General features: G+C 41.5%; 1 protein-coding gene across 1 annotated transcript in view; it reads left to right on the top strand.

The window, feature by feature from the left end:
• Positions 1 to 5,358: 5,358 nt before the first annotated feature.
• PLPPR4 (phospholipid phosphatase related 4) overlaps positions 5,359 to 14,210 on the top strand; it is a 49,612-nt gene continuing 40,760 nt past the window's right edge. Inside the window, exon 1 of the mRNA XM_069570837.1 lies at positions 5,359 to 5,582. Coding sequence (XP_069426938.1) covers positions 5,505 to 5,582 — 78 coding nt within the window. The 5' untranslated portion in view covers positions 5,359 to 5,504. The remainder of the gene's footprint in view (positions 5,583 to 14,210) is intronic.

Raw genomic sequence — 14,210 nt, forward strand, 5'->3', positions numbered from 1 at the left:
AATGATTTTTTAAAAAGTGCTCAATATTATAGAGCTTACATTCTAGTGGGAGAGAAGGCAATGAAAAAGCTGGGCAATCAATACTTCATAAGCTATCAGATAATTATAAGTTATATGAAGAAAAGAAAATAATGTGTAAGAATAAAGAATAATGGAGGCCTGGGATGATTAATTGGAGAAGGAAATGGCAACCCACCCCAGTATTCTTGCCTGGAAAACTCCATGGACAGAAGAGCCTAACAGGCTACCATCCCTGAGGTTGCAAAGAGTTCAAGTCTCTGAGATAGTAGAAATAGTCCTTGAGATAGTACAAAGCTAGATTGGGATCACCAAACCAATAAGGCACAAAGCACTATGAATGAGGTCCATGAGTCAGGCAGGGTACCTGGGCTTTGAAGAAGAGGTTTGGATTTTCTCCTGAATGTGATGGAAAGCTCTTACAGGGTTTGGGAAGAATGACAAAATTAGATTTATTTGTCAAAAGATCTTTCTGGTTGCTGAATAGGGACTTATTTGTAGGTTATAAGGGTAGCAAGGGAAGAAGCTGGTAGAACACTTGGAAGCTATGAAGCCAGTCCAGGAAGGAGACAGTGGTGCCTGTGAAGGATGGAGGTTGGAGGGAAGTAGTCAGGTTTGAAAGAAGGCAGAATTCTCTTCTGATTAATTTCATTCTCTGATTAAAATTCAACTCCAGCTTCTTTGGCATTAGTGGTTGGGGCATAGACTAGGATTACTGTGATATTGAATGGTTTGCCTTGAGAGCAAACAGAGACCATTCTGCAAAAGTAGGAAGTCAAGAGATACTTGTAGTAATAGGCAAGTTTGGCCTTGGAGTACAAAATGAAGCAAAGCAAAGGCTAACAGAGCTTTGCCAAGAGAATGCACTGGTAATAGCAAATGTGCTCTTCCAACAACACGAGAGATGGCTTTACACACGGACATCACCAGATGGTCAATACCCAAATCAGACTGATATATTCTTTGCACCCGAAGAAGAAGAAGCTCTATACAGTCAGCAAAAACAAGAGCAGGAGCTGATTCTGACTCAGATCATGAATTGCTTATTGCCAAATTCAGACTTAAATTGAGGAAAGTAGGGGAAATCACTAGGCCATTCAGGTATGACCTAAATCAAATCCCTTATGATTATATGGTGGAAGTGACAAATAGATTCAAGGGATTAGATCTGATAGAGTGCCTGAAGAACGATGAACTGAGGCTCAGGATATAGTACAGGAGGCAGTAATCAAAATCATACCCGAGAAAAAGAAAGGCCAAAAGGAAAAATGGCCATCTGAGAAGGGCTGACAAATAGCTGAGAAAAGAAGAGAAGCAAAAGGCAAGGGAGAAAAGGGAAGACATACCCATCTGAATGCAGAGTCCCAAAGAATAACAAGGAGAGATAAGAAAGCATTCCTAAGTGAACAATGCAAAGAAATAGAGAAAAACAACAGAACGGGAAAGACTAGAAACCTCTTCAAGAAAATTAGAGATACTAAGGCAATATTTCATGCAAAGATGGGCACAATAAAGGACAGAAATGGTATGGACCTAAGAGAAGCAGAAGATATTAAGAAGAGGTGGCAAAAATACACAGAAAAACTATACAAAAAAGATTTTCATGAGCCAGATAACCATGATGGTGTGATCACTCACCTAGAGCTAGACATCCTGGAGTGTAAAGTCAAGTGGGCCTTAGGAAGCATCACTATGAACAAAGCTAGTGGGGGTGATGGAATTCCAGCTGAGATATTTCAAATCTTTAAAGATGATGCTGTTAAAGTGCTGCATTCAATATGTCAGCAAACAGAAAACTCAGCAGTGGCCACAGGACTGGAAAAGGTCAGTTTTCATTCTAATCCCAAAGAAGGGCAGTGCCAAAGAATGTTCAAACTGTAGCACAATTGTAGTCATTTCACATGCTAGCAAAGTAATGCTCAAAATTCTCCAAGAGAGACTACAACAGTATGTGAACTGAGAACTTCCAGATGTTCAAGCTGGATTTAGAAAAGGCAGAGGAATCAGAGATCAAATTGCCAGCATCTGTTGGATCATAGAAAAAGCAAGAGAATTCCTGGAAAACATCTACTTTTGCTTCATTGACTATGCTAAAGCCTTAGATTGTGTGGATCACAACAAACTGTGGGAAATTCTTCAAGTGATGGAAATACTAGACCACCTTACCTGCCTCCTGAGAAATCTGGATGCAGGTCTAAAAGCAACAGTTAGAACTGGATATGGAAAAACAGACTGGTTCAAAATTGGGAAAGTAGAACATCAAAGCTGTATATTGTCAACCTGCTTATTTAACTTATATACATAGTACATCATGTGAAATACCTGGCTAGATGAAGCATAACCTGGAATAAAGATTGAGAGGAGAAATATCAATAACCTCAGATATGCAGATGACACCACCCTTATGGAAGAAAGCGAGGAGGAACTAAAGAACCTGTTGATGAAAGTGAAAGAGGAGAGTGAAAAAGCTGGTTTAAAACTCAACATTCAAAAAACTAAGATCATGGCATCCTGTCCCATCACTTCAAGGCAAATAGATGGGGAAACAATGGAAACAGTGAGAGACTTTATTTTCTTGGGTTCGAAAATCACTGCAGATGGTGACTGCAGCCATGAAATTAAAAGTCACTTGCTTCTTGGAAGAAAAGCCATGACAAAACTTGACTGTGTATTAAAAAGGAGAGACATTACTTTGCCAAGAAAGATCCACCTAGTCAAAGCTATGTGTTTCCAGTAGTCATGTATATATGTGAGAGATGGACCATAAAGAAGGCTAAGCACTGAAGAATTGATGCTTTTGAACTGTGGATTTGAAGAAGACTCTTGTGAGTCCCTTATACTGCAAGTCCAGGGACCAAACAAGTCAATCCTAAAGGAAATCAGTCCTAAATATTCACTGGAAGGACTGATGTTGAAGGTGAAGCTCCAATACTTTGGTCACCTGATGCAAAGAACTGACTCATTTGAAAAGACCCTGATGCTAAGAAAGATTGATGGTGGGAGGAGAAGGCAACGACAGAGGATGAGATGGATGGCACCACTGACTCAATGGACAAGCAAGCTCCGGGAGATGGTGAGGGACAGGGAAGCCTGGTATGCTGCAGTCCATGGGGTCTCAAAGAGTCAGACACGACTGAGCAACTGAACAACAGAACTGAATGAAAGCAAGTTAAAGCCATTAGCTGAAAATGTCAAGGTTTGAAGAGCCTAGAGGAGGTGTGAGTTTGTCCTCAGAGAATAAGAAAGTGAATATACTAAGGCTATGTGAGAAGTAGTAGAGACTACTTGAAGTTTGTAGTCCTGAGTCTGATCTGGCACAAAACCACACGGTTGTGAGTTCTCCATCCACGTTCTGGTAAAGGCAGAGAATTGGGTGTAACTGTGCTAGGGTTTTGCCAGGTGAGTGTGGTGAACAAGAAGTAGAAACTGAGAGATTATACTTTTGAATTCTGGAACCTAAACCAGTAGGAGAAAGTAATGGTATGAGATGGCAGTGGTAGGTCAGAAATATGGACATTGGTAGATCAGACTGTCCTGATGCTGCCAAAGAGCGCCTGGAGTGTGTGATGGACTGAGTATTTGTGGCTCCTCAAAATTCATATATTGAAACCTAACCCCCAAGATGACAGCATTTGGAGGTGTGATCTTTGAGGGGCAGTCAGATTTAGATGAGGTGATGAGGATGGTTTTTCTAGTAGTCATGTATGGATATGAGAGTTGGACCGTAAAAAAGGCTGAACACCGAAGAATTGATGCTTTCTAACTGTGGTGTTGGAGAAGACTCTTGAGAGTTCCTTGGACTGCAAGGAGATCCAACCAGTCAATCCTAAAGGAAATCAACCCTTAATAGTCATTGGAAGGACTGATGTTGAAGCTGAAGCTCCGATACTTGGGCCACCTGATGCAAAGAGCTGACTCATTTGAAAAGACCCTGATGCTCGGAAAGACTGAGGCAGGAAGAGAAGGGGGTGACAGAGGATGAGATGGTTGGATGGCATCACCGACTCAATGGACATGAGTTTGAGACAGCTCCAGGAAGATGGTGAAGGGCAGGGAAGCTTGGTGTGCCGCATCCAGGGGGTCAGAGAGAGTCTGACAGGACTGAACAACTGAAAAATAACAACAAACGAGGGCAGTGCCCTCATGATGGATTAGTGCCCTCATAAGAAGAGATCAGAAAAGTAGCTCTCTTTTTCCTTTAGGTAAGCATACAGCCAAAAAGAGAATCCTCACCACAACCTGATCTTGCTGGCAGCCTGAACTGGCACTTCTAGCTTTCAGAATGGTGAGAAACTGTTGTTTAAACTACCCAGTCTATGTGTTTGCTTGTTTGTTTGTTTTATAGAAGCCCAAACTAAGACAGGCTAGCAATTGGAGTGAGTTGAAAAGTGCGGTGGGAATTGGCTCTCAGATGCTTAATGTGGAGACTTTGAAATGACCAGGGCCATGTAATCCTGGAAGTGGGTTATCTTACTTAGCATAACACAGTATTTTATATTTTTGAGTTTTTTCTCCTCTATATCATTTGACACCTCTGGGTTGCCAAAATAATCCTAAAGTTGAGACAAGCCAAGAACATCACCAATAAAGTGAAGGACTTAATTTAGATTGTCAATGGCTGAGAAGTGTCTCCTTTTACGGTGATGACTGTAACATTGACGTGGTTCCGGGGGTGCGATGATGAGGTAAGAGCATAATATCGTGGCTTTGGGGCTATATGAGGATGCCCACACATCCGCCTCCACCAGTGCCTCACCATTCCCAGACAGGCAACAGTGAAAGTTTATCAGCAGGTTAAGTCTGCGTCCTAGGGAGCCAGGGAGTCTCCTAGGCAGAGAATCCTCAGTCGGGGAAGTCATTCCTGGATGGCAGCCAGCTCTCAGTGAGTTCCCACCACGGCCTACTTTTCAGTATGGGATCTAAGTTTTAATCTTGCGCAGGTGGAGGTCGGTTTTCGCGCTGCGGGTCAGTGCGCAAGAGCTGAGCTTCCGCTCTCCAGCAATCCTGAAGTTAGAGTTCCTGGAGGGATCCAGGAGGCTTCCCGGGGGGCCGTGGGTGCCTGGTCTCCTCAGCCTCTCTGCTGCAGCATCCAGGGGTGCGTCCCCCTTTGCCGATTCTTGACGTCAAGCCCCGACCGCCACGAAGCCTCGCCAGGGCTGTGGAGAGCAGCGGGAGGGTGGCGGGGAGGGGAAGCCATTGCAGCAACAGCTTGGAGGAAGGAGCTGGACGTCTCCGCCGAGAAAAACCGGGGGTGGCAGCCAGAGTAGAGGAGGCGGAGGACCTGCTCGCTCTGGGAGCCGCTGGGTTGCTGCAAAGAGGGGCGGGGAGAGGCGGGGGCGCTGCCTGCACCGCGCTGGCTCCAGCGGTGCCCGCGGGGAATGTGACATCAGCGGCGCCGGGCGCTTGCGGCTGGAGGAGGCATCTCGCCTTGGCTGCGCTGTGCACACCTCGCCCCGGGGAGGACGCATCCCGGGCAGGCGGCAGGGATGTCGGCGAAGGAGAGGCCAAAGGGCAAAGTGATCAAGGACAGCGTGACCCTCCTGCCCTGCTTTTATTTCGTGGAGGTGAGTTGGCCCAGCGCCTTGGCGTAATGCAGATCCTCCGGGGGGCTCCGGAGCCAGTTCGGGTCCCGGGAGGTGTTGGAGGCGCAGAGACCGTGCTGGGTGCGCGCTGCTGCCCCCAAATGCCCCCACGCTCCCCTTTCCCCCTAGGTTTCTCGGGATCTCCCCGGAGTGTGCCTGTGAGTGCCCGCCAGCCAGGGCTGGTTGCCAGTAGCGTTGCCACTGCTAGGTGGCCTGCAGACGGGGAGATACCTGTGTGAGTGAGTGTGGGGCTAGTTCCCTGGCCCTCCTGGACTGCCTGTGTGCACAGCGTCGTCCCTGGCCCGGAAGGGCCATGATGCTGATATTTTGGGATTTGTGTCCTCAATCTACGAGTACCTGTCTAGAACTCTGTGAGCTTTCTCAGGGAGTTCAAATACACAGTCATGCCCTGGGTGTCTGAGGGCTGGGGATGTTTATATAGGATTAGGAATATCGATTGCTTTATTACACAAAAACAAAAACAAAAAGCCCCTCCCCTATTAAAATTACTATGGTGTTCATATCTGCTTCTAAAATTGGGCCCACATCTCTAGGTATCAATCTATTGGCTTTTTTCCATGGTTAACAAAAATTATATGCATATATACATGTATATGTATATTTATGCATATGTATACGTATGTATATTTTTAAAATAAATGACATCATCTGATTTTACATGTTTGTACATGTGCATTTATTCTGTGCTGAGCAGTATCACAGATAAGCAGTTAGCATGCAGATATATTCATAATGAGCGTCTAAGTTACCAAAATGCGGTATTTAAGGGAGGAACAATTTATGGGAGGGTTATAAAGATTGACAGGCCCAGTGATTCCATGCACTGTGGTCCATTGCATTAGGAAGACATTTTTAAGCAAGAGGTTTATTAAATCATAGGTAGAGAAAAGATGTGTTGGATATGTTTAGTGAAATCATATGTTTTTTAAGCATAAAACTATATTCTGTGTAATTAGAGCCTGGATTGCAGAGAGAAGTATAAGACCATTGCTGAATTATAAATATCCTTCCTTGGCTGTCTTTTCAGCCAAATATGGAGGTTTAGCACTTACAAGTACAGATAGTAGATTCTGTATCTGATAATTGTGAGGCTTATCTGTGTTGAGGTATAGTCACTGTTTTGAAACTTGAGAGAAGTGACATTGTCAGATTGTTTTTATAGATAACAGTATACCTGCAAGTTTCTCTTAGGTTTTGCAAATTTTTTAAAAAATGGTTTCAGGATTAAGAAAGATGTACATGATTTGCATAAGTCTCAGAGAAATGCTGAGTGATTCCTTCATCCATGACCCATAGAAAAGAAGGGAAAAAATTGACCTGTTTATTTAAAATAATTAATTGATTCATTTATTTTTGTCCTTTCTCTTTTCACAAGGGATTTTGAGGCCATGGTTTAGATAATTTTGTTGAAAGCTTATGAAGAGTTTTCCCGAGGAAAAAAATGTGGGCACAGAAGATTTCATGATGAACAGGGTAAAGGGATAGAGAGATGAGATTCCTGCCTTCAAGTTAAATCCTGTCAGGCCACTTGTCGCATTGCTAATCCGCTGTGGTTTTGTGCAAAAGCACGTTCATTCCCTTCTGGATCTATTACATCTGTCCAGGAGAAATCAGTTAATTGCTGGCTTCTGCCTCCAGGACAGAGCACACCTGAGGTCAGCTAGAATCTGACCACATTTAGATTGCAGCTGTATGGCTTCGAGGAAAACACTTTCATGAAAGAGGATGCAAACCAGAGAATTAAGGATGTACCCTAAAAGAATCTATGTGTGCACTTTTGAGGTGCCTTTAATAGGAGTACACTATTTTTTAATTTAAAATTTTAAAAGTAAAAATGCCTCAAAAGACATTTGAAATATGTTCTCTAGGAACAAACATCTCACAAATGTTTGTTCTTTTCCATGAATGGAAACAGCCCAAAATCATTACCTTCACTTTGACCCATTCAGATACCCTCTATGGATTCCCTAGTAGGGCAAGCTATAGAGCAATTGCTTGAAAACAATTCATGGAGCCTGGATGTGCACTTATGACATTATGTCTTGAGAGTAACAGATTTCAAAGGAGGAGCCACAGAACTGGATTGCAAATGATCTCTCCGAAATTCATATTCATGATGAACCACTAAAGAGCCTCTCAAAATTGGAAGGAGACATTAATACACTGATTATTTAAAGAGTAATGGCACTTTGCTTTCCAGCATAGTTTCCCCAGACCTTAGTAATTAAAATGGAAGAACGAAATTGAGTGAGTCTTTCACCACATATCAACCCAAAGCACATATTCAAATCTTTTCTGCTACGTCAGACAATAATGTCAGGAGTAAAAAGGTAAAAAAGACCAGAAGTTGAGGAGAAAATGGTGCCTAAGAATTAAGTTAGGTTCCTACCATATCCCATACAAAAATAAATTCCAGATAGACCAATAATTTAAATTTTAAGAAATGGCTAAAAACTAAACAGTAATAATAGCATAACCATGTATTTTTTTTAAGATTTTACAGTGTGAAAGACCTTTCTTAACATATAACTAAAGTCAGAAATAATATAGGAAAAGACTAACACATTTTCCTACCATCCCAAATAAAGTTTCTCTATAACAGAAGATAAATTTTAGAGAAAAAGTCTCTTGAGTCTCAAGTCAGTGATACCATGGACAATTTAAACTTTGCCTTTCTTTTGGAGTTCAGGCTGTTTTAAATTGCTATTCATGATAGGCATTAAATATGAAAAAACTAGGTCTTCCTTGGTAGCTCAGTTGGTAAAGAATCCACCTGCAATGCAGGAGACCTGGGTTCAATTCCTGGGTCAGGAAAATCCCCTGGAGAAATGAAAGGCTACACACTCCAGTATTCTCAGGCTTCCCTGGTGGCTCACATGATAAAGAATCTGCCTGAAATGCAGGAGACCTTGGTTCGATCCCTAGGCTGGAAAGATCCCCTGGAGGAGGGCATGACAACCCACTCCAGTATTTTTGCCTGGAGCATCCCCATGGACAGAGCAGCCTGGGTCCCTGGGGTCACGAAGAGTCAGACATGGCTGAGCCATTAAGCACAGCACAGCACATGAAGAAACTAACTAGGGAAGTGAAGAACAACATTCATTCCAACCAGAGGGGGCTGAAATCAGGCTAAACTGAACTATGGCCAGAAAGCCTGGTCTGATAGACAGGCTGACCTGGTTCATATACCACCTGTTCTACATACTACTTGGATAATTCTGGCCAAGGTACTTCTCTCATCCTCAATTTCTACATATGTGATAAAAATTATATGATATGACATAAATATGTTTATTCATATGTACTAGAAATTATAATATTCATGTATCTTAGAAAATATGCAGTTAAAGCATGAAATATACCAGCTATCATACCTGAACTAGAATATGCACTCAGGATGTATCAGGTGCTTTTGCATGGTGACAAGGTATAGAAATTATATCCTATATACAGGCTGAGGTACTCAGTCAGTAAAATCAAGTAATCATGTCTCAGGTGATGTCCAAACTTGATGGTAAGCAAATGGTAAATTAATGGATAGAATTCATTTTTTCTTATGTTTTTGGTTTATGCTGCCAATTGTTTATGCTGATAAAGGGGTTTATGTTTGACAGTAATTAAATATACCAATATTACATGTTAATTTGAAAAACAGAAATTATTTCCAACATGGTACCTCACTTTATGAACATGTTTGACAATTCAATTTTGCACTGTTTAATTTGGGAAGAGAAAAGTCAAGTTATGAAAGGAACTTTAAAACAAGCATACCCTAGGCCTTATCAGGTTAAACAGAAGAGCGGGTGAAAAGGAACATTCCACTGAAGAAAAGGTTTCTGTTGCCTTTGAAGTTCCAAAGCCCTCTCCAAGTGATGGTTGTATCACTTACAGTGCAATTGCAGCCAGCAGCACACCTCAAATTAATAAAAGGTGTTGTAGCTTAGGAACCCAATATTATACATGAGAAGGCTAGTTGTGTGCCTAATTCATTCCCTTTATGCAAAGCTTAACAATGGTTCCACCTGTGCTCAGACTCACAATTTTGTTCTCGTTAGTCATCCTTTTCCAAGATATGAGTTCACATTGACTCAGTATCTACTAGAAACAAATGGCAAATTAACCTTGAAACCAAAAGTTGCAAGTTCTTAATAAATAAATGGGGAAAAGATTCTCTGTCCTTTGAATGTGAAATAACTACCTGAAGCCAATTCAAAATATTTTAAAGATGACAGGCTTGAAATCATATAGAAAATTTTCACTAATTGAATATTGTACTTAATGGATATATTTCAGGATTTTGTTAATGCAGGTTAGTTACTATAGTTTAAATCAATATCTAGACATTGTGTTCAGGAGTAAAAGCCATCATTTCTCTGTTACTGTCCTGCCTGAAGAAGTTCAAAAGGCCTTTGTTTAAGCAAGCAAAGATACCCTGGTTAGTTCAGTCTGAACATCATGCCTAGACATTATTGTGTCTTGACAGAACCTTAATATATTTTTATGTTTTTCCTCACTGGAAAGTGTCCACTGTATCTTAATTGTAGCAAACATTAATTCATAAGATTTCTGTTTAGCTCAAGATCTATGTGAAAATTTTATAACTCACACTATCTTCCTGGGAAATATAGCTAGCTGATTTCCTTTTACATAAACTTTAGCATCAGCAGGAAGTACAAAATGACAACATTTCTACATCGCACATACCAAAATAGTAGTTGTAGGATTTTTCCCTTTTCAGCGTGGCATAGGTGGTCCACTCAAAGAAGTAGAAACCCTACCAAGAGAGACAAGCTGACAGATCTTTCTTCCTTTTTTAAAGTTACAGTGCAGAGACCTTTGGTGAAAAACGAAAAGGAAATAGAAACAATAATAGAGTCCTGGGTTTTAGAGACACTAAATGAGGACATTTCCACAAATACTGAAACCAGGTCTGAACATAGAACCAACTGTTAGGGAATCCTATATTATTCCTAGGTTGCTCCACTTTATGGTCAAGTCACTCATAGTAATCCCTATCCTAGTAAGGAAAAAAATGGGTGCCTTCTACCAACCTTAAAGGGATGTTTATAATAATGATAATAATAATAAGGAATAGTCGATTTCAAGCCTCCTTTAGATTACAGACTCTATGTATACATTATCTTTAATCCTGAGAACTACTTTAAATGGTAGTATGATTTGTATTTAGGTAGTATCAAGAAGGGGCTTCCCTGGTAGCTCAGCTGGTAAAGGATCTGCCTGCAATGCAGGAAACCCCAGTTCGATTCCTGGGTCAGGAAGATCCCCTGGAGAAGGGATAGGCTGCCCACTCCAGGGTTCATGGGCTTCCCTGGTGGCTCAGACAGTAAAGAATCTGCCTGCAATGCAGGAGACCTGGGTTTGATCCCTCGGTTGGGAAGATCCCCTGGAGCAGGGCATGACAACCCACTCCAGTATTCTTGCCTGGAGAATCCCCATGGATAGAGGAGCCTGGCAGGCTACAGTCTGTGGAGTCACAGAGGGTCGGACACGACTGAGCGATAAAACACAGCACAGCAAGAAGGCATTATTATCCGTATTTTTTAAATCAATATATTGTAACTCAAAGAGCTAAATGTCTTTCTGGGGACACAGCAGTTAAGTGCTTGTCCATCTTCCTCTTGCATTACCATCACCCCCAGTCTACCTCACAATGACTCTAATAATGCTAACCTTAATGAGGGAGTGGGTTGGGGAGACCTCTCCTGTGACTTGGCTAGCTTTGTGATCTTGGAAGTCATGTGTGTGGATGATGTCTTGTGGGGGTTCTACTCTGTGGAACAGAGTTTTCTCTTCATTTAGCTACTGAACTTGGCTTTGATAGTGTTATCTTCTGCAGAGAGCAACTGGTTTAATTCTAACACAGATTTGTAGATGGCACAGGGGCTGTCTACCCAAAAAGATGCTTCCTTTGGGAAAGCACAGGTGGTACCCTTGAGACTCCTGTGAAGGAAGAGTGAACATGGAGCTTTGGGTAGACTGAGAGGGCAGAGTCGGAATTTAAAAAAAAAATTTAGAAAAATAGATTGTGTATGTCTATGAGAATAAAATCCCATGGATGGAGGAGCCTGGTAGGCTGCAGTCCATGGGGTCGCTGAGAGACTGAACGACTTCACTTTTACTTTTCACTTTCATGCATTGGAGAAGGAAATGGCAACCCACTCCAGTGTTCTTGCCTGGAGAATCCCAGGGACAGAGGAGCCTAGTGGGCTGCCGTCTATGGGGTCGCACAGAGTCGGACACGACTGAAGTGACTTAGCAGCTTAGCAGCATGAGAATGATAAAGCACAGAGGAAAGAATTCCTCATAGAAGAGAAATGGAGGGAGGTTAGACCAAGGAGGATTAGGAGAAAAGGCATGTGAAGGCAATGGACATTGAATCTGTGAGCAAGCCATGGGGATTCCTTTAGGGGACTGAGTTGTCTAAATTGGCTTGTTAAATAAAAAGCATTAAGGGTGCAATTTTTAGTGTTTACTTTGGGAATCTGTTACAAATATTATCACAAAGATTTCTTCCCTTCATGTGTATACATCACAGGCTATTTCTCATGCAACATATTAACAACAAAATGTGAGGAAATGTCTCATTGCTGAATTAGGTCTAATAAAGTCATGTACTCCCAGAACACTTGGTTTGAGTCTCCTATCACAAATGAGAAAACTGTGGCTTGAAAAGGTTAACTGAGTTACCTAAAAACACTATGGTTAATATCAGACAAGAATACAGCCTGTCTCCCCACTGCTGTTCTGGTGCTCCTCTCTGATTATACTATTTCTAGAATTCCTTACATTACAGGATTTCCCTCTGGATTATAACACAATATAGGTCATTATAATTCTACACATAAACAAATTGTGTTCACTTTTTGAACTTTATGTCTACATACCTTTACATATTTCATATCACATTGCATTAGCAAGTTAAAGCAATTATGAATGGATCTTCTGCTTTTCCAGATTGTTAGGCTTGTTGAAAAGCATGTTTACAGCTAAAAATCATAAAATTGTAAGTGATGTTTTTATTTCTCATTGCCTAATTGTCTACTTATCATTTCACAATGACTTCTCTGGACATGATGAGGTCTCTGACAGACAGGAAAGGAAAGTGGAAACATTGAAAGGAGTGAGGATATAATTTACAATATCAGTGACAAAATAACTGAATTTTCTTTACAGTTTGTTGTTTTTTAGTCTCTAAGATATGTCAGACTTTGCAACCCCATGGACTGCAGCAAGCCAGGCTTCCCCATACATTACCAACTCCTGGAACATATTCAAATTCATTTCCATTGAGTAGTGATGCCATCCAACCATCTCATCCTCTGTCACCCCCTTCTCCTCCCACCTTCAATCTTTCCCAGCATCAGGGTCTTTTCAAATGAGTCAGTTCTTCTCATCAAGTGTACAAAGTATTTGAGTTTCACCTTCAGCATGAGTCTTTCCAATGAATATTCAGGACTGATTTCTTTTAGGATTAAATGGTTTGGTCCTTAGACTTGCAATCCAAAGAACTCTCAAGAGTGTTCTCCAACACTATAGTTCAAAAGCATCAACTCTTCAGTGTTCAGCTTTCTTTATAGTCCAACTCTCACATCCAACCATAGCTTTGACTAGACAGACCTTTGTTGGCAAAGTAATGTCTGCTTTTTAATATGCTGTCTAGGTTGGTCATAGCTTTTCTTCCAAGGAGCAAGCATTTTTTAAGTTCATGGCTGCAGTCATCATCTGCAGTGATTTTGGAGCCCAAGAAAATAAAGTCTCTCATGGTTTCATTGTTTCCCCATCTATTTGCCTCGCAGTGATGGGACCAGATGCCATGATCTTGGTTTTCAGAATGTTGAGTTTTAAGCCAACTTTTTCACTTTCCTCTTTCACTTTCATCAAGGGGCTCTTTAGGTCTTGTTCGCTTTCTGCCATAAGGGTGGTGTCATCTGCATATCTGAAGTTATTGATATTTCTCCCAACAATCTTGATTCCAACTTGTGCTTCATCCAGCCTGGCATTTCGTATGATGTTCTCTGCATGTAAGTTAAATAAGCAGGGTGACAATATACAGCCTTGATGTTCTGCTTTCCATTTGGAACCAGTCTGTTGTTCCATGTCCAGTTCTAACTGTTGCTTCCTGACCTGCATCCAGATTTCTCAGGAGGCAGGTAAGGTTGTTTGGTATTCCTACCTCTTTAAGTTTTCCACAGTTTGTTGTGATCCACAGTCAAAGGCTTTGACATAGTCAATAAAGCAGACATTTTTCTGGAACTCTCTTGCTTTTTGATGATCCAGTGGATGTTGGCAATTTGATCTCTGGTTCCTCTGACTTTTCTAAATCCAACTTGAACATCTGGAAGTTCTCGATTCGCATACTCTTGAAGCCTGCCTTGGAGAATTTTGAGTATTACTTTGGTAGCATGTGAGATGAGTGCAATTGTGTGGTAGTTTAAGCATTCTTTGGAATTGCCTTTCTTTGGGATTGGAATGAAAACTGACCTTTTCCACTTCTGTGGCCACTGCTGAGTTTTCCAAGTGTGCTGACATATTGAATGCAGCACTTTCACAGCATCATGATTTAGGATT

This window comes from Ovis canadensis, chromosome 1 (genome assembly GCF_042477335.2).
Source record: "Ovis canadensis isolate MfBH-ARS-UI-01 breed Bighorn chromosome 1, ARS-UI_OviCan_v2, whole genome shotgun sequence".
In the NCBI taxonomy this organism is placed as follows: Eukaryota; Metazoa; Chordata; class Mammalia; order Artiodactyla; family Bovidae; genus Ovis; species Ovis canadensis.